Source organism: Haliaeetus albicilla, chromosome 9, assembly GCF_947461875.1.
Source record: "Haliaeetus albicilla chromosome 9, bHalAlb1.1, whole genome shotgun sequence".
Lineage (NCBI taxonomy): Eukaryota > Metazoa > Chordata > Aves > Accipitriformes > Accipitridae > Haliaeetus > Haliaeetus albicilla.
The window spans coordinates 855,952-877,753 of record NC_091491.1 but is presented as its reverse complement, the minus strand read 5'-3'; the positions used below and the strand labels follow the sequence as shown (position 1 = coordinate 877,753).

The window sequence follows — 21,802 nt, the reverse complement described above, 5'->3', positions numbered from 1 at the left end:
ACCCGGCTGTCACGGCCGCGCCGTCCCCACGGAGGGGGGATCCCTCCGGCACCCACGGGAGCGACCGTCGCTCGGCTGCCTACGTCCCGGCGGACCTTCCCGGTGACGTCCGGGACCCTCTCGGGCCCATCCCAGCCGCGGTGCCGGCGATGCCCAGGGCCGGAGGCCTGGCTGGGCTCACCCCGCGGCGCGGAGCCGCGTGCCGCACAGCCCGTCGCTTCTCGCTTCACGCCCGCCCGCCGGCACCCCGGCCGGGGAAGACGCGCCCGGCGTCCGCTCCGAGGGGCAAGGGCTGCGGGAAGCTCTCAGGGCAGAAAGGCCGGTTTTCTTGCTTTTTCTCTCGCCCCTTCTTTCTCTCTCCTCTCCCCGCACGCTCCCGACGGGCGCTCAGCCGCTCCCCCCGCGTCCACGGCCGCCCCGCCGGGTCGCCCGCCGGCACCCCCGGCTCGCACCCCCGGCTCGCACCCCCCGAAGCGGCGGGGTGGGGGGGGGTTCCCGCCCCTCGGGGTCGGGTCGGGCCGCCCCCCCGGCCCCCTCCCCGCTACTCCCGGGCCCGGGGGGCTCCGCGGGGGCCGGAGCCCTGCCTCTTGCCGGCCTCGCCCTCGGCCGGGCCGGCCCCGCGGGGGGTTCGCTGCGCCCGGGGGGCCGCGGCGGGGGGCTCCGGCCGCGCCGTGTAGAGGAAGAGGGCCGGGTCGGGCATGGCGTCGTGCTCCTCCCGCGCCGGGTCCCGGGGCCGGGGCGGCCGGGGGGGCCGGGGGTGCGCCCTGTGGCCGCGGCGCCGGGGCCGGGCGTCGGCCGGGGGGGCGGCGGGGGGCCGCTCGGGGGGCCGGGGGCCCGGCAGGCGCTGGGCGGTGGCGTGGAGCTGGAGGGAGAGGTAGGCGGCCGCCTCGGTCTGCTTCTGCAGCTCGGTGTCGAGGATGGTGACGCGGTGGCTCCGGCGCTTCAGCTCCTCCAGGAACCGGCGCTCCTTGCTGCGGAGGCTGGAGCGCAGGGCGGCCACCAGCGTCTCCTTGTGCTGCAGCTCCTTGCGCAGCTCCAGGTTGTCCTTCTCCTTCTCCTGCAGCCGGGCCTCCATCACCCGGCACTTCTCCTCCAGCTCCCGGTCCAGCACATCTGCGGGGGCAAAGGCACACGTCGCGGTTTAACCCGGGCCGAGCACCGCGCAGCCGCTCGCTCGCTCCCCCCGCCACCGCCACCACCCAGTGGGATGGGGGAGAAAGTCGGGAAAAGAAGTAAAACTCGTGGGTTGAGGTGAGAACGGTTTAATAGAACGGAAAAAGAAGAAACTAATAACGATGACACTAATAAAATGACAACAGCACTAATAAAAGGATTGGAATGTACAAACGATGCGCAGGGCAATTGCTCACCACCTGCCGATCCACACCCAGCTAGTCCCCGAGCGGTGATCCCCTGCCCCCACTCCCCCCAGTTTATACACTAGATGTGGCGTCCCACGGTATGGAATACCCCGCTGGCCAGTTTGGGTCAGCTGCCCTGGCTCTGTGCTGTGCCAACCTCTTGTGCCCCTCCAGCTTTCTCGCTGGCTGGGCATCAGCAGCTGAAAAATCCTTGACTTGAGACTAAACACTACTGAGCAACAACTGAAAACATCAGCGTTATCAACATTCTTCACATACTGAACTCAAAACATAGCACCGTACCAGCTACTAAGAAGACAATTAACTCTATCCCAGCTGAAACCAGGACAGCACAGAAGGGGGTCGGGGGGGGGAGGCAGCGGGGGCTCAGCCCGCCGCCCCGGCGGGTCCCCACACACTCCCGATGTGGCTGCGAGGGCAGGGGGGGCGCAGCCACTGGCCCAGCAAGTGCCATCGAGGCTGCTTGGGTGCTTTTTGGGGCCGGGGCTCCCAAATGCACCGTGAGCTGCATGAGCCTTTCCCCACACAGGGCGGGCAGGCACGGGAACCCCTGAACGCCCAGAGCCGCGGTGCTGCGGGCACGGTGCGATGCGTGACACCCAAACGCGGCGGGGGTGACAGCACAGGCAGTTTCGGCGGAGGACGCCGTTGCCGTGGAACCTGCCGCCTCTGCCTCGCTGCAGCCTCGTGCTGCAGTTTTAAAATTTCCCTAGGTAACTCGTTTTTCGCCCTAAAAGTGACTTAGAGCGCATGCAGAGGGCGCGGGGGAGCGTACGGGCTGGGAGAGAAAAGGAAACGGCCACAGTGAAACCATCAGCCCCTCTTGGGAGGGCTGGTCGACCTCAAGCCCTGGGATTTGGGCTGTGCTTGGCAGGGAAGGAACCTCCACTCCAGGAGGGAGGAGCGGGCTCAGGGGGAGCCCGTCCTGGGGGGCAGGAGGGCCGGGCAGCCAGCCCTCCTCGGCTGCTGTGCGCTCACCACACCGGCACCTGTGGTTTCTAACGCCTGACCTGTTCATCTTTCTGCTCCTGCCAGCAGCTGACTGCCAGCGATGGGGCACGGACAGGACGTGTTAAAACAGAGGTGCCGTGTCAAGCGGCAGGTTCCCCATGGCTCCCACTGCCCTCCCTGCCCTTCCCACGCCTCGGCGGGTGACAGATGCCCTCCCTGCCCCAGCCCTTCTGAGTCACAGCACAGGCACCCGAAAAAGTGTGACTTCACGTGGGGCCCTGCACGCTGCTCCTGCACACCCTGTGCTGCTCTGGCCAGTCTGCGTGGGCTCCCTTCCACCTGCTGCGGGAGGATAACACCTGCCTGACATCCATCCCACCATCCATCCATCCATCCATCCATTTTTCCTTCCTTCCTTCCTCCATCCCACCTGCCATGGTGGCATCAAGAGACTGCATTGAGTGAACACCTGTAGAGCAATTTGGGTAACAAAACTTTGCCTTTCCCCAATCCCTTCTGCCTAATGCCCTTGAAAGGCTGGAGGAGGTGGGGGGTGGAGGGGAAGCATTGCAGCTGCAGCGATTCATTTCACGGTGACTGTCTCCTTTCCTCCAGGCACCCTTCGATCCGCCATGGAAACACACTGGCCCACTGAAAGTGGCCCTGTGCAAGGGCACCCAGGCTCTGCCCCATGGCCATGTGTGGGTCCATGGGGATCTAATTCTGTGCACCAGGGAAGGTACCCCCGCACCCCAAAGGGACAGGGCTGGCCCGAGCATCCCCCCTGAGCACATGTTCCTGCAGGCTAGCACGGCCAGGAGCCCTGTGTGCTGGGGGTCTCCTGGGGGCTTGCGGTCCTCTGCTGGTGGTGGCCTTGAACTTGGGACAGCAAAACTGTCTTGAAGGTGACGCCCTAGGAAGGATGCTCCAAAATGGGAAGGAGGAGACTGGAGTGTTGGTGGCAGCTGGGTTTCACCTCCCCTCTGCACTCTGTGTCCCCACGGTGGGACGGAGTGGGGGGCCAGTGGCTCAAAGTGCTCCTGTCCTTGGCCCAAAAGCGTTATCATCTCCAAAAGGAAAGGCATGCTGCTCACGCGGGGCTCTTACGGGACCCCGAGGACCTGGCCCAGGCACAGATTTCCGCTTGCGGCTGCCGCAGCTCGTGACCAGCTGCATTCCCCACATTCAGCCCCAGGAGGTGTTTGGGGGACGGGGGCCGCCCGGGGAGGGGGGCACGTCCCACCCGTGGGTGCGAGGTGGCAGCTGGAGCAGCCAGCGCGGGGGACTCACACCCTTGGGGTGAAGAAGCCGAGCTTGGTGGGCCGCGGGAGGGCCGGGCTGTGCGGCCATGCCATGAGCCCGGCACAGGGGCACTGGGGGGCCGGACCGCCCTGGTGCACCCTCCCTGCCCGCGCCTGGACTCCTGGCCCTGGCAGCCCCGGCTGCAAGCTCCTGCACCCAGCCCTTGGTGGGGCGCAGGGAGGGGAGCGAACGCTCCCCGCCGAGGCTGGCACCCGCCTGCGCTCACCCGTGCCTGCCCAGGCCTGCTCCCATTGTCTGCAATAATCTCTGCTTTTTACGATATGATTTGCAACCGCTTTATAGCCTCAGCTCCTAAGTGTCTTCTGCGGAGGAAAAATGCTTTCTAATGAGATCTTAAGGGAGGCAGTTGCACGCAGTAATTATTACGAGTGGCATTTGAAAAGCAATCATTTGATGGCATCTTAAATTAGGTGGTTGCCCCATAAACGTGGCATATGTGATCATACTCTTCGTAAGCTATTAAAAGGCCGAAGGATGGGCAGAGACCTGTGGGTGGGACTCACTGCACATTATGGTCTGTGACACACCGATGGCACCGGGCGGGCTGGACGCCAGGCCCTCCCGCGAGCCCACCCGCGTGGGGAAGGGACCCCTGGGCTCAGCGGGAGGAGGGAGGCGAGGTGGGAACGGGGGTCTGCTGGGGGCTGGGGTGGGGTGAGAGGGGCTGGGTGTGCATCACCCGCTGCGCATCCCCCTCCTGGCGATGGTCCCGGGACTGGGAGCACCAAATCTCCCTGGAGCCAGTTCCAGCACTGAGTGAACCGTGCCAGCCCCGGTGAGAGCAGCCCTGCTGCCCACCCTGCCACCGCCAGCCCCGGCTCTGAGGACGAAGTGCAGGCTGGAGCTCGATGCCAGGGACTGTGCCCAGGCAGCGCCAGGGATGAGTTTCAGCTTCATCCCTGGGACGGAGGAGGAAGAGGAGCCCAGCTGCTCACAGAGCATCCTCTGCTGGCCACAGGCACCCAGGCAGCACTGCCTGCCCCTGCCTGAGCTGGGTGCTCTTGGGGACGGGGACGGGTCACCTGGAGCCATGCGGTGGCATTTGGTGACCCGTGGGAGCAGCGTGATTGAGGGTGCTCTCAGCCTGTGGCACCTTGGGACAGAAGCAAGGCCAGGCAAGACGGAGCCCAGAGGGACACCGCGGGGACACCGACATGCACCCCTTCCCTGCCGGGCTGTGGATGGAGCGGGACCATGGCGGTGGGAACCCTGGGGCACCGCAGCCCTGCCAGCAAGGGGACGGCAGCCGCCCGGGAAGGCTGGATGAGCCGGGCACATCATCGGGAGAGCACCCGGCTCCTGCCCGTGGGCCCCACCGGCCAGAGTCCACCACCCGGAGAGTTGCCCAACGCAGCCCACTCAGGCGCCAGGCTGGCCGGACTCTGCTCCGCAGCTCAGGGCTGCGGGTGCGTGTGTGTGTGCGAGACGTGGGGACCAGCAGCATCTGAGTCCGGAGGGGGGGCTACGGCAGAGGGATGCTCAGGACGGAGAGGAGCAGTGCCCAGCCCAGCCCGCAGCCAGGCCCCCTGCCCATCTGGGCACTCGTTGCTGGAGGACAGGAGCCGAAATCAGGGCGAGCTCAGCACCAGCTCCCCGCTCTTGTGTCCCTCAGCACAGGCTTTTGTTTGAAAACCTGCCCTCGGCCATCAGGTCCCAGGGGCCAGTGTGATGTTTGCCAGCACCGAGAGACGCCAGAGCCCTGTGCCATGCCGGTCTGGCAGATGTCCTGCCCCTGACGGCCTCGCGATGCGGGAATTGCCCACGGGTTTCCAGTTACCCCCAGTCCTATCTGCCTGTCCCGGGTGGATGAGGCTGCCTTTGGGATGGAGAAGGGCTTTGCCAGGGCTTTCCAGCTGGGCAGGGCTGCCTGTCCCAGCTCCAGGGCTGCCCCAGGAGGGGCTGCAGGACACGGGGCTGGGTGGCCTGAGGGCACAGCGCATTGTGAAATGCCTTTTGGCCAGCTCTCTGCTGCTCGTTCCAGGCCTGGGATGGTGCCTGGAGCTTGCAGACATTTTCATACACCAGGACATTTCTCCCCCTTATTTTGGAATATGAAAGATTATTTTGAGGGCAAATCTGACTGTTTAATGAACCAAGAGAGCTGTGTCTGTGTCTGTGTCAGGGCATTAGCAAAGCCAGCCTCGGGATGCTGGCTTTCCCATGCAAAACCTTCCTGGGTAGCTGCCTAGGCATTTAACAGGACTGCCAACAGCCTGTGAATGTGCACCCTGACTTCCCAGCTGCAGCCCTGCCCTCAGACCAACTGTCCCATGCAGACAAGGTCCATGTCCCCTCCCTGGGCGGTCCTGATGGGCCCCCTCTGGCTGCAGACTCTTTGGGTGCCCCCCCCCCCGCCCCGCACCCACACATGCTCACCCTTATCTTATCTTGTGCACAAACCTGTGCTCTTACCTTGCTGGCGGGCTTCCAGCTCTTTTATTTCCAGGTCATGGGTAAGCTCTGGAAGAGAAATCAAACAGGACTGAGAAGGAGCATCCCACCCGTCCCACACGCTCCCTGTGTCTCCCCCCGCTCCCCGCCAAGGCTGCCGGGGCACTGGCTATCACCAGTGTGCTGCCTCTGCCCAGCCTGCGGCGTGAGCGTAGCCATCTCAGAGCACCAGCCACAGGCTGAGCCAAAAATAGATGATTCTGGCAATTTATATGTTATTAAGCAGCCTTGGGATCTGGCATCTGCCACAGCGCTTGCCCCTGGGACGTGGCCAAGGCAGTGTCTGCAGGTCCAGCCCCATGGCGGAGTGGGAGGCTCCGTTTCTCCAGCGATGCCTTTTCTTTTTCTAAGAGAGTTGCTGAACCATTTTCGGTGCTTTAAATCAGGACAAAGAGCAGAGCAATGGACTGAAAATAGACCAAAGTGTAAGCTGCTACCCGGAGTATTTCATAATTCACTGCTTCCAGGCTGATCTCTGCCTCTGCACGTGACGCAAGCGGGACGGCCTCGTCCCTGCGTGATGTGCCTGCAGAAGGATGCTGCCCTGCTCCGGGGGCAACGTGTAACTTCAAAACCCCCTCTCAGCCTGCCACCGAGAGCAGCCTGGGTGCTGCAGGTATCTCCCGGGGCAGAGGGGGGGGCAAGGCGGTGGCAGCGCTGGAGAGGAGCTGCTGTTTGCAGGATGCAGCCCCAGCCTCCCGAGGGAGGCTCCTCAGGGCTGCTGGATACAGACGTCCCACCGCAGGACACGGGCTGCAGACCTCGGGCACCGCAAAGTGTCCCTGCGACTGTCCCATCTCCCGCTGCCGTGGGCCCAGGACGGGGTGACAGTGCTGTGGGTCCAGGGTCTGGGTGCAGGCAGCCGCAGGCAGAGCTGCCCCATGCCCACGCTGCACCCAGGAGCAGCAGCGTCTTGCGGGGATGAAGCCCATCGCATGACCCCCTGCCCGCCTGCCCAGCCTTGACACGCTGCCTGCTCGCTGCCTGCTCTCTGCCTAGCCCCGGGCTACAAAACCAGCTCACAAAGGGCAGCAAGGGAGGGAGCTCAGGGACTTTCTGGAGTTCACTTTACCCTGCACGCTTTTACAGACAGTCTCTTTTGAATTAATCATCACAGCCCACCAAAGCACCAGCAGCTCTGAGAGGAGGAGGAGAGGGGGGGCAGCAGCAGCATTCAGTTGTTTTGGGGCTTTTTTCCCCTGAAAATGAGTTCAAATGGTTAATCTTTGCCCTACATTTTTCTTTTAATCTGCTTTCATGTTGACTCTAATCCTCATCACTGCCATCCTTCTGAAACGAAACGCTTGGCTCAGGCAGCTCTGCCCGTCTGTCTTGGAAAACAAATCTGTAGTGAGAAGGCAAAAGTAACCGAGAATGTAATGCAGTTTCTGGAAAGCTTTCAGCACTCCCGACTGCCCCATTGGATATCAATGGCAACTGTGTTATTTTTCTGAAGCTAAAATAATAGGTTTGGAGTCTCAGATATATTCCCAATGAAAACTAAAGCAGTTGCCCGTTTCCAAAGAAGACATCACCCTGCTGAGCGAGTGCAGGGCTCGGGGATGATGCACAACCCGGGGTCCCAGCTTCTGTGCTGGAGCCACAGGGGCTGGTGGGAACCTGCCCCGGTACCGTCCCCATGACCCCCGAGGGGCAAATCTAGGGGAGAGCACCCCGCAGGGCTCTCAGGCGGCCCCAGCCTCTGCGGGACGGATCCAGCTGCTCTGCACTGCTGTATCCCACCTGCCATGCTGCTGGCCCCGGCTGCAGCTGGCTCCCAGCGGCTCTCCCGCTCGGCCCCGGTGTCTCTGGGTGTCCCCTGTGCAGGGCAGGGGATGGGGCACTGCCGGGGGATGCACTTCAACTTGCCTGGTGCAGGAGGCGGCCGAGGAGGGGTTTGTATTCCCTGACGTGGGCTAGGACACGCTGGTCTGTATTCCCTGCTGTGGGCTAGGACACAGAGGTCTGCTCTGCAGGACCCCCCCAGCCCCAGCTGCCCGAGGGTCTAGGACCCTCTTGGAGGTGGCTATGTGCCCCTCGTGGGGGCTAGATGCTGACAGGCAAGCTAGAGATGGGTTTATTTAAGATACAGCTTCTCTCAACACGTTGGGCTTCCCCCCTTTGCTGCCTGGGAGGACCGTCCCGGTGCCCTGACGTGTGAGGGTGCGGAGGGACCGTCGGCACAGCCCCTCCGGCCAGCTTTGCTATCCGCTGCGCTGCCTGCAGGGATCCCCCCCAAACCCCGCTCTGCTCCCGGCACCAGCCTTCCCTCCCTCACTCTGCTAACACCGCTAAGCAGGCTAATTATTGCCACAAGGCTTGAGCTCATCTTCCAGTAAAAGGAGAAACAGAAGAGTCAGAGGAATCTATTGCTATTTCTGCTGTGTTTATACCTTGCAAATAAAACGGGAATGGGAGGGAAGCCAACTCTCCTCTGTAACGCCAGGCTCATTCCAATAAATGAATCACAGCACGGGGCTCTGGGCTGCGTTACCTTCCTGTAAAGCCTCCGACCGGGAACACTGGGCTGCGGGGGTTTGCTGGGGCCGGCTCTGCCCTGGCCCTGCAGAGAGGGCTGCGGTACTTGCCCAAAGCATCTGCCCCCTCCTCCTGCCAGGCTGCGGCGAAGGGCACGAGGCTGCCGGGTGTCGGGGGCTCGCGGGGGCTGAGCACATGGAGGCTCCGTCCCGCTTTCAGCTCTTGCTGCCGGCCCTTGCTGCTTGGTGCCGGAGCCTCCCGGGACACTGGGTGCAGCCAGCGGGAGCTGCCTTGGGTCCACAGGCAGCAAACCTGGGGATTTATTGACTTGAGTAAGGTCCCTTCTGAACACGGCTGTTCGGCTGCTGGATCCAGCCCGGATCCAAAGGCGCTGGCTTGCTGTGTGCCTCCCCGTGGGAATTCCCTTGCACACAGCCGGCTCGGCTCCCCCTCGGAGCAGTCGCTCCCTCTGTCGGAGAGGGCTCTGGCACCTGGGAACCGCCACTGCTGCTGCTGCTGCTGCTGCAGGCGGACGGAGCTTCTCAGGGCTGAGTAGGTGGCAGCTGAGAAACAGAGCTCTGCAGAAGGGTGGGCATTTCAAACGGTGGTGCCTCGGGGAGACCGAGGGGATGGTGCGAAAGTCAGGGTCTGAAACAGCAGCTCCAGGGCAGGTGGCACAGCTCCGCAGGGCCACGACAGGGAAAGTCCTGACGTAGCGACTCCGCTTTGCTTGTGCAAACAGCCCTACCAGATAATGGCATTCAAACCATCAGCAATGTCATCTTAAAACTAACCAGGGGCTTTGCCCCCATCGCTCCTAGCAGAACGGCGTTGCAGAATCACACACCTTGCAGACAAGGATGTGACTTGTCCAGTCAGAGAGTGCTGTCATCTGGCCTCACTGGGAAGGAGATCGCTAATAACCAACCGTGCAATGGGCTCATTTCTGCCCCTGGGGACTCAGAACCCCCCAGCCTGATTCAGGCACGAGAACTGCACTGTCTCACCTATCTGGAGAGGCTGTAGGTGAAGCCATTAAAACAATGAAACAGAACAGCAAAAGCTCTGAAAGGATGTGGAAAAACAGACAATTCTATCAGTGCAGAGATGTCTTTGTTTCCCAGGAATCAGGGAGGATGACAGGCTGGAAGACAAGGAGTAATTAGCTACGGCTGAATTATTGATGAGAGCGATGGCACAAGTTGGAATGAGTTTCAGTGGCGGGCAGGAGGCCGGGAGCCGTCGCTCTTGCCAGGCTGGCTGAAGGGGAGGACGACATTGCTGCAGCGGGGCTGTGGGTGGGGGGCTGGCGGCCGTGCACCCCACAGCCAGGGCAGGGCCCTGAGCACCGCGCCAGGCTTCTGGCTGTCCTTCCCGGGGACTGGAGACGGGCAGACCCCGGCTGGCTGCTGCAGGGGCTGCCGTGACCCTGGGGAGCTCTTTGCCCCCTCCCCGAGGGGCCAGGCTCCCGGCGACAGCCCCCACTCTTGGGAAAGGCTGGGAGCCTGCAGCATCTGCGTGAGGGGCTGCTGAGGATGCCCGGCAGGGACCCCCCCTCCACAGCAGGGAGCAACCTGGGGCGGGGGAATAGATGGGCTGATGCTGCCGGCGTTAGTGCTCGTTCAGCACCACAGCAGAAAAGCACGGCAAGGGGGTACCGACACTGGCGCTTGTGCTGGACTGCTCTGGGCTGGGCTGGCAGGAGGGGAACAGATTTCACCTCTCTGTGTGCAAGAGAATAAAGAGTAACAAAATATAAACAAGAAAATCACATTTCCTCCTGTTCTGAAAGTGGCCTTGGCATGGTCTCATACAGCCCTGTTATCGACAGCGTTCAACCCTTTTCTTTCCCCTAGTCTACTGGCTCCTGGGAGGAATGATGAACTACTTTTACATTTTCATAATCAAAATACCTTTGTGAGCACAGATCACAGGAGGAAAAGGGAGGACCATCTTGCTGGCTAAGGCTGGGTTTTTCCCTTTCCTTACACCAGTGAATCCCTCGGGGTAGCGACTACTGCAGCCCATCTACTGCAAGGTGCAGGAGCACACAGCCGGGGAGAGCGCTGAGCTACTGGGGCTAATCCTCATTCAGAAGTGTGCCCTGAGCACGGCATGAAAACAAAGGGAGGGGGTTTTAATGATGGATTATCAACACAGCCTCCTGTCTTACCACCCGCCTGGCCAGCTGATGCCCAGAATAAAAATCGCTCTGGTTCTTCAGTGTTGTAGCTGGAGGAAGCTGCTGGCACCCATCCGCAGAGGAGCGATTTCAGGGAGTTCGATCCACACCAGATTTGGCGGCCATGTAGTGCGGTCTGGGGAGGGGCTGCTGGCACCCGAGCCAGGGGCGCAAGAAGTGGGAGGCTGAAGGGGATGGAGATCCCCTGTTCCCACACCGAGCAGGATCCCCTGCGGCTTGGTGCTCGCCTCCGCCGCGTCCCACCGAACGCCAGCGCGAGCTCCCGCGCCAGACCGGCCCTGGGCCCCGGGGTGCCGGCAGGAGCTTTCCTGCCCAACGTGCTCCATGGGCACGCAGCTCCCACGCGCCGCGGCCACCCCAACGCTCACCTGAGCAGTGCTTCTGCAAGCGGAGGATCTCCAGGTGCAGGTCATGGAGCAGCTCCATCTGCTCCTTCTTCAGGAAAGCGATGTGCCGCTGCACGCTCTGGATCTGGTGCTCCAGGGACACGGTCTCCATCGCAACCAAATTCACGGTCCAGGCCTGCAGGGAGCGGAGATGGCTCGTGATCAGACATGCAGCGGCACATTGGGCTTGCGAGCCCCGTCCCTGGAGCCCTTGCGAGGGGCAGAGCCCACCGGGTGCAAGGTGGGCGACAGCTCTCATCTACCCTTTCCACGGAGATGTGGCTGTGGGTGAAGCAGCTCTGCTCAGAAGGTCCCTGGGGAATGGTCCCCAAGTCATCCCACCGCCCCAGCGCCTCTCGGGGCCGGCTCCTGTCCTGCCGGTGCTTGGGCTGGGAGGCTCAGAGACTGCATGAGCAGAAAATGCTGGCATTGGAACGGCTCATTTCTATTTTGAATTTGGCCCTAGGAAATGTTTTATCACTGAGCAGGATTGCATCTGGGACAGGATTGCTCCCCGCAGTCCCCAGGTGGGAGTTGCACCAGAGACGATTTTGGCTCTCACTTGATAAGCCACATTTTACGAAGCAGTAACTGCAGCGAGAGATCTAACACATGAAAAATACAATATGCTCCGTCTAACCCGATCAGTGTTACGCGGCAAGGAGAGTCATGTTGTCTTCCAGAAGAAGAAATGTCTTCCCTGGTAATTCGCCTGGCAGACAAGAGCTGCCGTCAGTCCTGCGCCGTGTGGCTCAGCCTGCGTCGGGGGTCCATCACCATGTGTTAATTAATGGCTTCAGCAAAGCAGCTGTGCAAGCTGCCTACCTGTGCTGCTGCACCAGGGAGATAAAAATAAACCCCTGAAAGAACCCTTAATCCTGGGAAATACCATTTCGTATGGATGTGGAATCCGTCCTTACTCCCCACGCTCAGCCCAGGAGGAGGGGAAGCGACAGCAAACCGAGGTGAGGGTGGGGAGACATCGTGCCAGCAAGCCTGAGGGACGGCGTGCACCGTCCTGTCCCCGGGAAGCTGCTTCCATTCCTTCCTTCATCCGCGTCTGACTTCAGTTTTATTTCTATAGAAACTTCGGAAGTAAGTAAGTGAGCACTTTGGCTCCTGTTTGCAGCACGCCCAGCTCGGTAATGTAGTACGTTTTGAGATAATTCCCACAACCAATATCGAATCAAACTGCATTTAAGCTCGATTCCACAGTAAGCAATCTTGGCAGTGCCACGAGTTCAAAGCTTTGCTCTTGCCAAAGCCTCCCCAGATTTGTGACAACCTTAAAGTCAGGTCTCCACGGTCCTACTATTTCATGAAGTGGGGGGGTCCAGCGAGGCTCTAACGCGAACTAACAGCTTCGGGGTGCCGCCTGCCATGCCCCGCTGCTGCGGCATCGCCCCACCGCCAGCCCCAGCCCACCCTCACCGGCCGCGGTGCCCGGCACCTGCGTGACCCTTCCCGTCGGCGGCTCCGCGGACACCGCTCGCGTAGCCACGGCCACTGTGGGATCCACGGGGAACGTCAGCCCCTACGTACAGGAGACCGCCGCGGGGGCGAGAGGGGGGCGATGCCCTGTGGCTGGGGAGAAGGGGCTGTGGCGCAGCGTGGGGCTGCCTTCATGCTGCCCCCCCTGCTCAGGCTGAGCCCCCCTGCTTCTGCTCCGGCTCTGCCCCGGCCATCCCCCCCTCCCTCCTGGGGTACGACCCCCCCCGCAAGGGGCTGGTGCAGCTCTGCCTCCTGGGGTGCTGCACGGAGCCGGGGGAGCTCCACTTTGCTGCACCCTCTGCGAGCCCAGCAGCCAACCATCGGCCTGGCTTCCACGGCGGATTTCTCGGTCGCAATGCCCCTGAGGCCAGTGCCGAGGGTTTGGGGAGCTCCAGTGCTGCCGTTCCTCTCCTGCAGCCGGTGTGGGGTGTGCTGGGAGGGGGCTGGGTGGGTACCCCGACTTGTGATGCTGGTGGTGCACAGGCAGGGTGGTCAGAGGCAGCTGCGACACTTAACTGGCATGTCAATAAGTAGAAACGATAGAAATTGTGTTCTCCTGCCGTTGCCCCTGCTTGAGGGGGTCAGGGCAAGCTGTGCGAGGGGGCTGACCTGGCTGGCCCATGGGGAGGGCTGGCTCGGGGCTCCCACTGCGGGCTCTACAGCCTGGGGGTGCATCTGCCTGAGGAGGTTCTGCATAAAGCCTAAAATAAGAATATTGGTAATGGGAACTGGCTTTGGCGTATATGGTGGACTGTCACTGGGGCTTTTTCACATCCCAGGGAGCCGTTTCTGGAGGCAAAATAAGGAAATTTTGAGTTTTAGGATGGGTCTGCTATTCAAGGAATGAAATGCTCCAAACATTCACCCCATGAATGCTATGGGAAAGCATGAAAAAGGCTGGTGTGATACATAAAAGCAACAGATACAAAGATCCTGCTTCTCATTTAAGGTGCTTATTGTGGGAGGTATGATTTACACCGGCTTAAAGCTTCCCTGTGGAACAATGTCATGTAAGTGAAAATAGCCCTGGCTCAGCCTGCTTAGTCCTGCCTAGCTGAAGGTAAGGCATGCATGCTCTGTGCAAGGAAACCGCAGGCATTTCCAGGAACCCCAGAGACGTGCAGTCCCTCAGTGTTGGGCATTTTAAAGTGGAACCAGGGGAAAAAAAAATATCTAGCTCCAGACTTAACATCCTAATCATTCCTATTCTTCTGAGTGGCAAGGTGATGATTTTTAAGTCTTGTGAGTCACCTAGCCTTTCCTGATGGCACCGTAATTAATAGACAAGAGAGGTGGCATTCGTTCTTTGTACCATGAGAGCTGGCAATGATGGGGATTTGTTAAAGGGGGTGTGTGGGGGTAATTTACTTGTGCCAGTGCAACAGCTATGGAAGTTACCTGGCATCTGCCCTAGGCTAGGAGTACAAATCGTACTACGGCATATACCCTCCTGCCAGCCCTGGCTGCGGGGGGGCTGTGAAAGCACGATGTGCTGGGCTCTGGAGCAGCTTCTTGACGGGAGTTGTGGCACCTCATCTCGGGAAATGTCAGAAAGTAGGTTGGACGAAGCCCGGGGGATATGTAGTGCTATTTTCAAGCACTTTGTTCTGTCTAGTTGAAATGTCTTTAGTAGAAATGGCTGCAAATTTTCCATTGAACTTTCCCTCCTCCTTTTAAGTAGGAAATTACCCTTTTTTACCAATGAAATTTTTTTCCTCTAAAAATAAATAGTTGATAAATACCAAGCTGTAAACAAAGCCAAAGAAAAACATTCTGGAATTCAGATCTGTTTGTTGTCTCTGATTTGGAAGATAAAAAGCCTGCATAATTTACCTGTGTATGGGGGGAAAAAAGAGTCTGTTTCCAAAGTTGCTATGGGAAATCCTCAGCGGGTTTAGATCAGCTTTGCCTGTCCAATGCGACTTTCACCGTTTCCCTTGAGAAACAGCTCTCAGCTTGTGGCAGCAATGTCAGAGGTATCGTGTCTGGGGGAGAGCAACTCATTTTGTCCACGTGTGAAACTCCGTCAGCACTAAGGCCACCGAGGCAGGCAGAGGCGGGAGCTGCCTTCACAGGCAAATGGGGACATCGCTGGTGATGGCCGTGCTGCTGCCGGAGAGCAGGGATGGGGACATCTCTCCTGGGGCTCCTGGGGCCCTTGCAATGGGAGGCTGGGGGGCCACGGGCAGTGACCTGAGGCTGCCGCTGCTTCACCACCCCACAGCCCCCGTGGGCGAAGGGAGGAACGTGCCGTTCCGCTCCGCAGCCGTTAGACAGCTCTGTGTCACAGGTGATGATGCAAGAGCCAAGAGCTATTAACGAAGCTGCAATTTAGTCCTGAGGCTTCAATAGCATCTGTAAGCCATTCGAGCGTCTCTAATGTTACCAGAAGGCAGCGGATGAACTCACGGCACTCTGAGGCTGTGTCCACCCGTTACCCCAAACGGTTTCAGAACCAAACTCTCAACAACTGATATCTTCCCTCCATTGCTTCTGAAGTCAAGTGGAGATTGCAACAGCATTTTGAGCCTCTAGTTCGATGCGTGACTTTGGTCATTTCACACAGCACAATCACTTGGGAGGTGTTGGGAGTTAATAAGGATTAGCTGCTGCTGCTGGCTGACTTAATAATGCTTTACAGGGCCACCACATCTCCCAGCTAATAACACCAAAGCTCCCCACGTCAAGGGCTGCACCCAGCAAGTGATGATGGCCACATTTCTATGTGGCGAAGCAAGGCAGGAACCTTCAGCCTATGCCAGAGGCACGAGAGCCAAAGCACAGAGACTAGGGCTGTCACTCCCAAGGATGCTAAGAAGCACCAGCTCCCCTCGCCCCAGCCTCGCAAGCGCAGCTCCCAAAAGGATGGTTGTACCGCAGCAAGTAGGGTTGGGTCTGGAAGTGACCCTGCTCTGATCCCTGCCTTGCTGCTGTAGCTGTTACTTTTCTTTTCCAGACTAGTTCTAACTTGCCAAAGCAACTGGTGGTGGAAGCCTTCACAGTGACCACATACTCTGTGGCTTTGAGGAGTTATGTATGAGGTTAGAACTCTAGAAAACAACATCATCCATAACAAAAGCCAAGGGTAAGTGATAGCCCTCTTTAGCTTGAAGGATGGTCTATGCCCTCGTGCTTCTGACAGTTGTATATATACACACACACAGAGCTGGAAAGAAGGCAGCTACCCAGAATCAGCTGAACGGCGATTTCTGCCCCTATTCAAAGGTGACACCTACAGTCTGAGCTGGCCCCTTCTCCCTGCGGAGCTGTGGCTGAACGGCTGTCTCCAGTTTTGGAGACTGGACATCCAAGGGGCTCTGCTCTGTCACCAAGAGCTTTCCAGGAACAAGGCTCCCTTGCTGACCATCCAAGATTTGGAGCACAGGACTCCCAGGCCTCTCCCTGGAGTTGCAGGACAGCCCTCAGCAGAGCACTTGGGACCAGATCTTTAGCTTTAAAAATGCAATTTCCATATCTTAACCCTCAACTGCAAATCTACTCAGAGAGACTGTGAAAGCCGGATAAGTTAGCGGAGGTTTCTGGGCTGCTGAGCCCAAGCAGTTCATGGGAGTCCGCGTGAGTGCAACCCATGAACATGAACATGGGGAGATATTCACCAGGAATAGGTGAGCACGCTCCAGAACGAGCCTCGGAGAGCTGCTCCCTGCAGAGAAAGCTTCCCTGCTATGCCTGCTATGCTCAGCCACCCCCTGCCCACCGCCCCTGCCCGGTCCCTCGGCAGAGGGGTCCCTCGGCCAAGCCCAGGCCACAGGCTGGCACCCGGCCACGGCACCGGCGTGGAGTGCAGCGGCGCTGGGCTCGGTCCCCTGCAATTCCCCATGCTGGGTGATCGTGGGCATGGTCTCGACTGCTGAGCCCTCCTGTGGGGCCTGCCCCCGCCTCTGAAACACATTTTTTTGCCTCACTCCTTACCTTTTCACCATGTGACTATAGTCTTTGGGACAAGGCACGTTGGGAGTCCTGATCTCAGCTAGGTGTTTCAAAGTGCTATCAGAAGACCTCAGTGAGATTCGTAATTTCATCCCCATTTATCAGAATTCTTCTTTCACAAAACAAAAAGAATGAAGCAGCCTCTTGAAGTAGCTACAATGACAGATTTAGTTGCAAGTTTACTAAGAGCTGATGTCCTTTGCACAGACAGATTGTTTGAGGATTTGCTTCCAGGGCAAAACTATACTGATGTCTGTTGTTTAATGCCAATCAGAATCCCAAAACTTTGACCCAAGAGAAAACCTCAGCTCCTGATGATGCATTTGAAAGGCAGATACGGTATCGCATGTACACGTACCCCAGCACAAACACCGTCACACCGAGATCCAGCCCTTATCCGCGTAATCATTTTTCCCCATAAATGGCAATTTAACTGGGAGTCAGAGGGCACAAACAAGGTTTGCAGGAACAGGTCGATAATTTGTCCTGCTGTGGTTGCCAGCAACCCCCTCTCCGTCGCATTAAAACATACGCAGGAATAAACACTGGTACGTATTAGAAATCTATACCGCTTAGTATTTACGATCGCAAAGAATACGAACACCAACTTTGCAACAACGCCACGAATGTGAGGAAAATGAGGCAGCAGGAAGCTAAGAAACTTGCAGAAGGTCACAGAGGTAGTGGCAATGCCAGGAATAGAAACTGGAGGTGAAATCCTGGCCTCGGGAAAGTCAGCGGGAAACCTTCCCTGATCTCAGCAGCGGCAGGATTACACTCAAAGTCCTACGTGCTATTCATGATCTACCCGCATCTATTTAAAGACAAAATCAGTACGAACGTTGATTAGAAATTACTGTGCTTTCTCGCAATTCTCTAAACACAACTGCCTGACTAACAGCCAAAGCCGAAGCGTGTCGTTCGGTTGCAGATGCTGAAAGCAAGGCCGTGTTTTCTCCTGCCGGCTCCGGGGGAATTAACTATGGATTCAGCTCTCCGTCAGGAGCGGAATTTGGCCCACCGTCAACGCTTTGAATCAATCATCCTCGTAAGTGGGTGATCCCCGCGGTGCCATCCTGCACTTTGGGAATTTCGGAGCACCGCTTTCTGGTCCCCAGCCGAGTCCTTCTCCAGACACTTAACTCCGGAGCTGCCAGCGCCGACAGGCAGAGCCGCGCCGTGCTGGGGACCGCTCTGCAGCAGAGGAAGAGCGAGCCCTGGGTGCTTAGGTACCGGCTGGAGCAACTTCCAGAACGGGCACGGCAGGGGCTGTGGGCAACTTCTGGGGGCGCAGCCCCCCCCCCCAAAGGCGCAGGACCCCCCCATCCCTTCCCCGGGCCGGGGGCTCCGCGCTGCCGCCTCGGGCGCCGCCGCCGCCCGCCGGGGCCGCGCTCCCTGCCCGGGGCCGCCGCCGCCGCCGCCGCCGCCATCGCCCGCGCCCCGCCCCGCCGAGCGCCGGTCCCTTACCTGGGGGGAGCGGCGGGGCCCCGCGGGGCGCCCGCTGGGCGTCATGGGGCGGCGGCGGCGGCGGCGGCGGCGGCGGCAGGGCCGGGGCCGGGGCCGGGGCCGCGCCGGGCTCCCGCGCTGCCCGCGCTGCCTGCGGCGGCCCCGCCTCGCCCGGCCCGGCCCGGCCCCGCCGCCCGCCGGCAGCCGCGCCGTAAACAGGCGGCAACGTGACCGGAACTGGGGAGCTCCGCCGGGGCGAGGCGCGGGCGGGGAGCGGGGAACGAGCGGGGAACGGGGCCGCGCCGGGAGCCGGGCCGAGGACAAGGCGCCTGCGGGGCGCGGCGGCTCCGGCAGCACCGGGGCGCGGCGGGACACCGGGGCACCGACCGCAGCGCCGGGGATGTCGTCCCCGCCGCAACCGGGACGCGGCGCCGCTGCCCCCGGGGGGAGCCGCATCGGGGCCGGGGCTCGGCTTCCCGGGGACCCGCGGTGCGGCCGCGGCTCGGTTCCCGGCGGACACCCCCCCTCCCCGCCCCGAGGCCGGGGGTCGGCTCCCCGGGACCCTCGGTGCGGCCGGGGGTCGGCTCCCCGCGGACACCCCCCCCCCGGAGGCCGGGGCTCGGCTCCCCGCGGACACCCCCCCCCCCCGGAGGCCGGGGCTCGGCTCCCCGGGACCCTCGGTGCGGCCGGGGGTCGGCTCCCCGCGGACACCCCCCCCCCCGGAGGCCGGGGCTCGGCTCCCCGGGACCCTCGGTGCGGCCGGGGGTCGGGCCCTGCTCCGCCGCCGCTGTCCGCGGTGCTGAAGCCGCCCGGCCGCCGCCGCCGGCAGCTCAGCCCCGGGTGCGCCGGCAGCCACCGAGCCGCGGGCCGGAACCGGGGGAATTCGGGGTGGGCGGGGGAAACGGCAGCGTTCGCGTCCCCCGTGGGGTTTTTAGGGCTAACGCGACTCAAGGGGGGGGGACACGGACGCAAGTCCAATGTGGGATGGTGCCCGCTTCCGCGAGGAAATCGGGGGGAAGAGCGAGTCGGGGAAGAGCTTCCCAGAAGCTGCGGTCAGGTGAGAAAAGGTTGTTTACTCATGCGGTTACTAATTCTTCATGCCCTTTTGTGTGTGATATCCAGAGCAGCTGGGGCTCCTCTTTCAAAGACGACTAAATTCATTGCGCCTCTTTCACAGCAGGGGGGAAGCTCAGATGTGGTGGCCTGTTCCATGTGGCGCGGCAGAGAAGTGGTAGCGTCCTCCTCATCAGCTGACAGTCTGCTGATTCCCGTGCCCTCAAACCAAACCCTGCTACGGAGAGCGTGGTGTTCCTGGTCTGGTGCTCAGCTGGATTGTGCTGCCATCCTCACGTTAAAGCTGCTGCTGTTCCGCACGTATCGGTCCTTAGCCCGCAAACAGCATGTGAATGTGCGGTAGGGCAGCCCGCAGGGTATGGTTTGTGGTATCATTTTGTCATCCCACATCCTCTCTTCCCCATGGATGTTTTAAACCTCTGACCGTGAGCCTGTGCTACACAAAGCGGTCGAGGGCATGCCGTGAGAAATAGCCCTGCCTCGTGCCCGCGGGAGGGCAGGCAGAGAAGAGAATAATCTAGGTGTAGTATGGTGGGTTTGTAGCATCCCTGCGCTTTAACAGCCAAAGACTGGATCCTTACCTGATGCAAACTGGTGTGGTACGGCCTGGCTTGGTGCTGGCTGATAGCAGAGGAAGGCTGGGCTTGGGATTAGGGCTCTTCTATGGAGAGTGAGTGTAACTGACACTGAGAGAGAAATTGTTAAATCAGGAAAAAAGGTGACCGGTGAGATCTGAAGGCCTGCACATGCACACACAAGCTTCTGATTTGCACTGAATTATTCAGACACCTCTGCTTAAGGCCCCAGCCAGCGCAATTGAGAGCTTCAGTGCTTCCTAACACCCATCCAGTCACACTGACTCCTCTGTGAGCCTCCTCTCAGCTTGTTTTTTCTGAAAAAAAGTAGTTCTTCCTGCAATGACAAGTTGTGAAGAGGTGAAGGATTTCTGTGTGAAGGGGGAGAGTGCAGACTTTCTTATTCAGAGAAGTGTTGTCTCACTAGGAGCACCTCTCACCCAGTTGTAACCATCAGGTCAACACTTGCCAAGGTGTTGTTTGTCTCTCTCGGTGCAGTTTGCTATGTTTGGGGGGGCTGTTTTTAATATCTCACCATGTCTTCCCCTAACTCACATGCTAACTCCAATAGCAGTGAATTACAGACAGGGAGGCGGGGGGAAGAGGGAGGGGTGATGTCCGAATGCGTCATGTTTCACCAGGTTGTACAATTTTCATTGATTTTCCACTGAATAAAAGAGAAGCCTGCAAACGATCAAGGTCAGGCATTTGGGGACAGACAGCTGCCTCTGTAAATGAGGTCATCGCTCCAGGATACAGCCGTGCTGCGAGGGAAGGCAGCGGAGCACAGCGCATCCTCTGCACCCAGCATGGTGCAGGATAAAGCCAGCTGCCTCTGCAGCGATTGCCTGGCAGCTTGGAGTCAGCCACAGTGCACACAGGCCACTAGTATTTCCCATCACCTCTCTCGCCTGCGCTCACCGTTCCACAGTGAACTGCTTTCACCGGCAGCGTTTTGCTCAGGGAGCTGCTCTCAGCTTTTTTTGACTGGGACATGACCTAGCAGTCCCTTAGCTAACGCCTCCAGCAACCGCGATGTCCTGCACCGCAGTTACACCGCGACCCTTCCCCATTCCCCCCATGCTCCGAGAGACAGGAACCGCTTTTCCGAGGGCTCTGAGGTGGTTTGTGATCAACATAACGAGTCAAAAATGGCAGGAATGCCATTTCAGTCTCAGGAGGAGTTGTGGGGTCCCCGCTGCCAGCCCGGGTGCGTGACCGAGGCAGCCTGCTCCTCGCCTGTTGTACACCGGTGGGAAGACATCCAACTGGAACGCCGCCTGAAAGAGGGTACGGACGGCACCCACTCGCCGTGACCCTGTGGGTGCAGGCTGGCGCTGCAGCGGCAGGGTCGCGGCGGGGCTCGGGGGGGCCGGCGGCTGCCGAGGCACCCACCCGAGCGCCTCGGCCCCAGGTTTTGCTGCAGAGACGTGGCTCTTCCCCTTGGAAACCTCCCTGGAGAGAGGCCGGTGTGGAGGTTGCGGGGACTGCGGAGACTGCGGCTGGCTGTCGCAGGCAGCAGCAGCAGCTCTGCCGTGCGGGGCTGGGCGCGGGCAGCTGCCCCGCTGCCTGCAGCTCCGTACCGACGCTGACCTCTAGCGGCAGCGGTGCGGGCAGCGGTGCGGGCAGCCGTGCGGGCAGCCGTGCGGGCAGCCGCAGCGGCAGCTCGCACGGCCCCCGGGGTGGGCCGGCAGCCGCTGGGACCGCCGGTGACACCGTTTGATCCCGTCTTGAGGGCTTGAAAAGGCGGCGGTCATCCCGCACTCCGCTTGCAGCCGGTGGAAGGAAAGAGGGAGCCGGGCAGCGCTTCAGGCGGCTCCCGGCCGGGCATCCCTCTTTCCCCCGGCTGCCGGAGGGGCTGAGGGCCGGGAGGCTCTGCCCGCAGGTCTGCCTGGTTTGAACAACTCGCGTTAGGTGAGACCAGCTCACATCAGAGGTGACCGGTACCGGGATAAAACAGCCACTTCCCAAAGGGAGCGGGCACTGAAGTTAAACCTGCCTCCTGCGCCCTTCTAGACTATGTGGAGTGCCTTTAGACCACTGCTCCCCCTCCCCCGCCCCGAGTTATTTAATAGGGGAATTTTTGCATTT

At 60.3% G+C, this 21,802-nt stretch overlaps 1 protein-coding gene across 4 annotated transcripts; it reads right to left on the bottom strand.

Annotated features, from left to right (window-relative positions):
• CCDC92B (coiled-coil domain containing 92B) lies at positions 1 to 18,184 on the bottom strand. 4 transcript variants are annotated; one of them, XM_069790808.1, is made up of 5 exons: positions 18,084 to 18,184; positions 11,157 to 11,310; positions 10,759 to 10,917; positions 6,069 to 6,116; positions 1 to 1,113 (listed from the first exon to the last, which is right to left on the bottom strand). In XM_069790808.1, exons 1-5 carry the CDS (start codon positions 18,126 to 18,128, stop codon positions 542 to 544), a joined length of 978 nt encoding a protein of 325 aa, XP_069646909.1. In that variant the 5' UTR covers positions 18,129 to 18,184; the 3' UTR covers positions 1 to 541. The 4 variants fall into 4 exon arrangements, with proteins under 4 accessions (XP_069646909.1, XP_069646910.1, XP_069646911.1 ...); XM_069790809.1 differs by having other exon boundaries at positions 10,759 to 10,914; XM_069790810.1 differs by lacking the exon at positions 10,759 to 10,917.
• Positions 18,185 to 21,802: the final 3,618 nt, after the last annotated feature.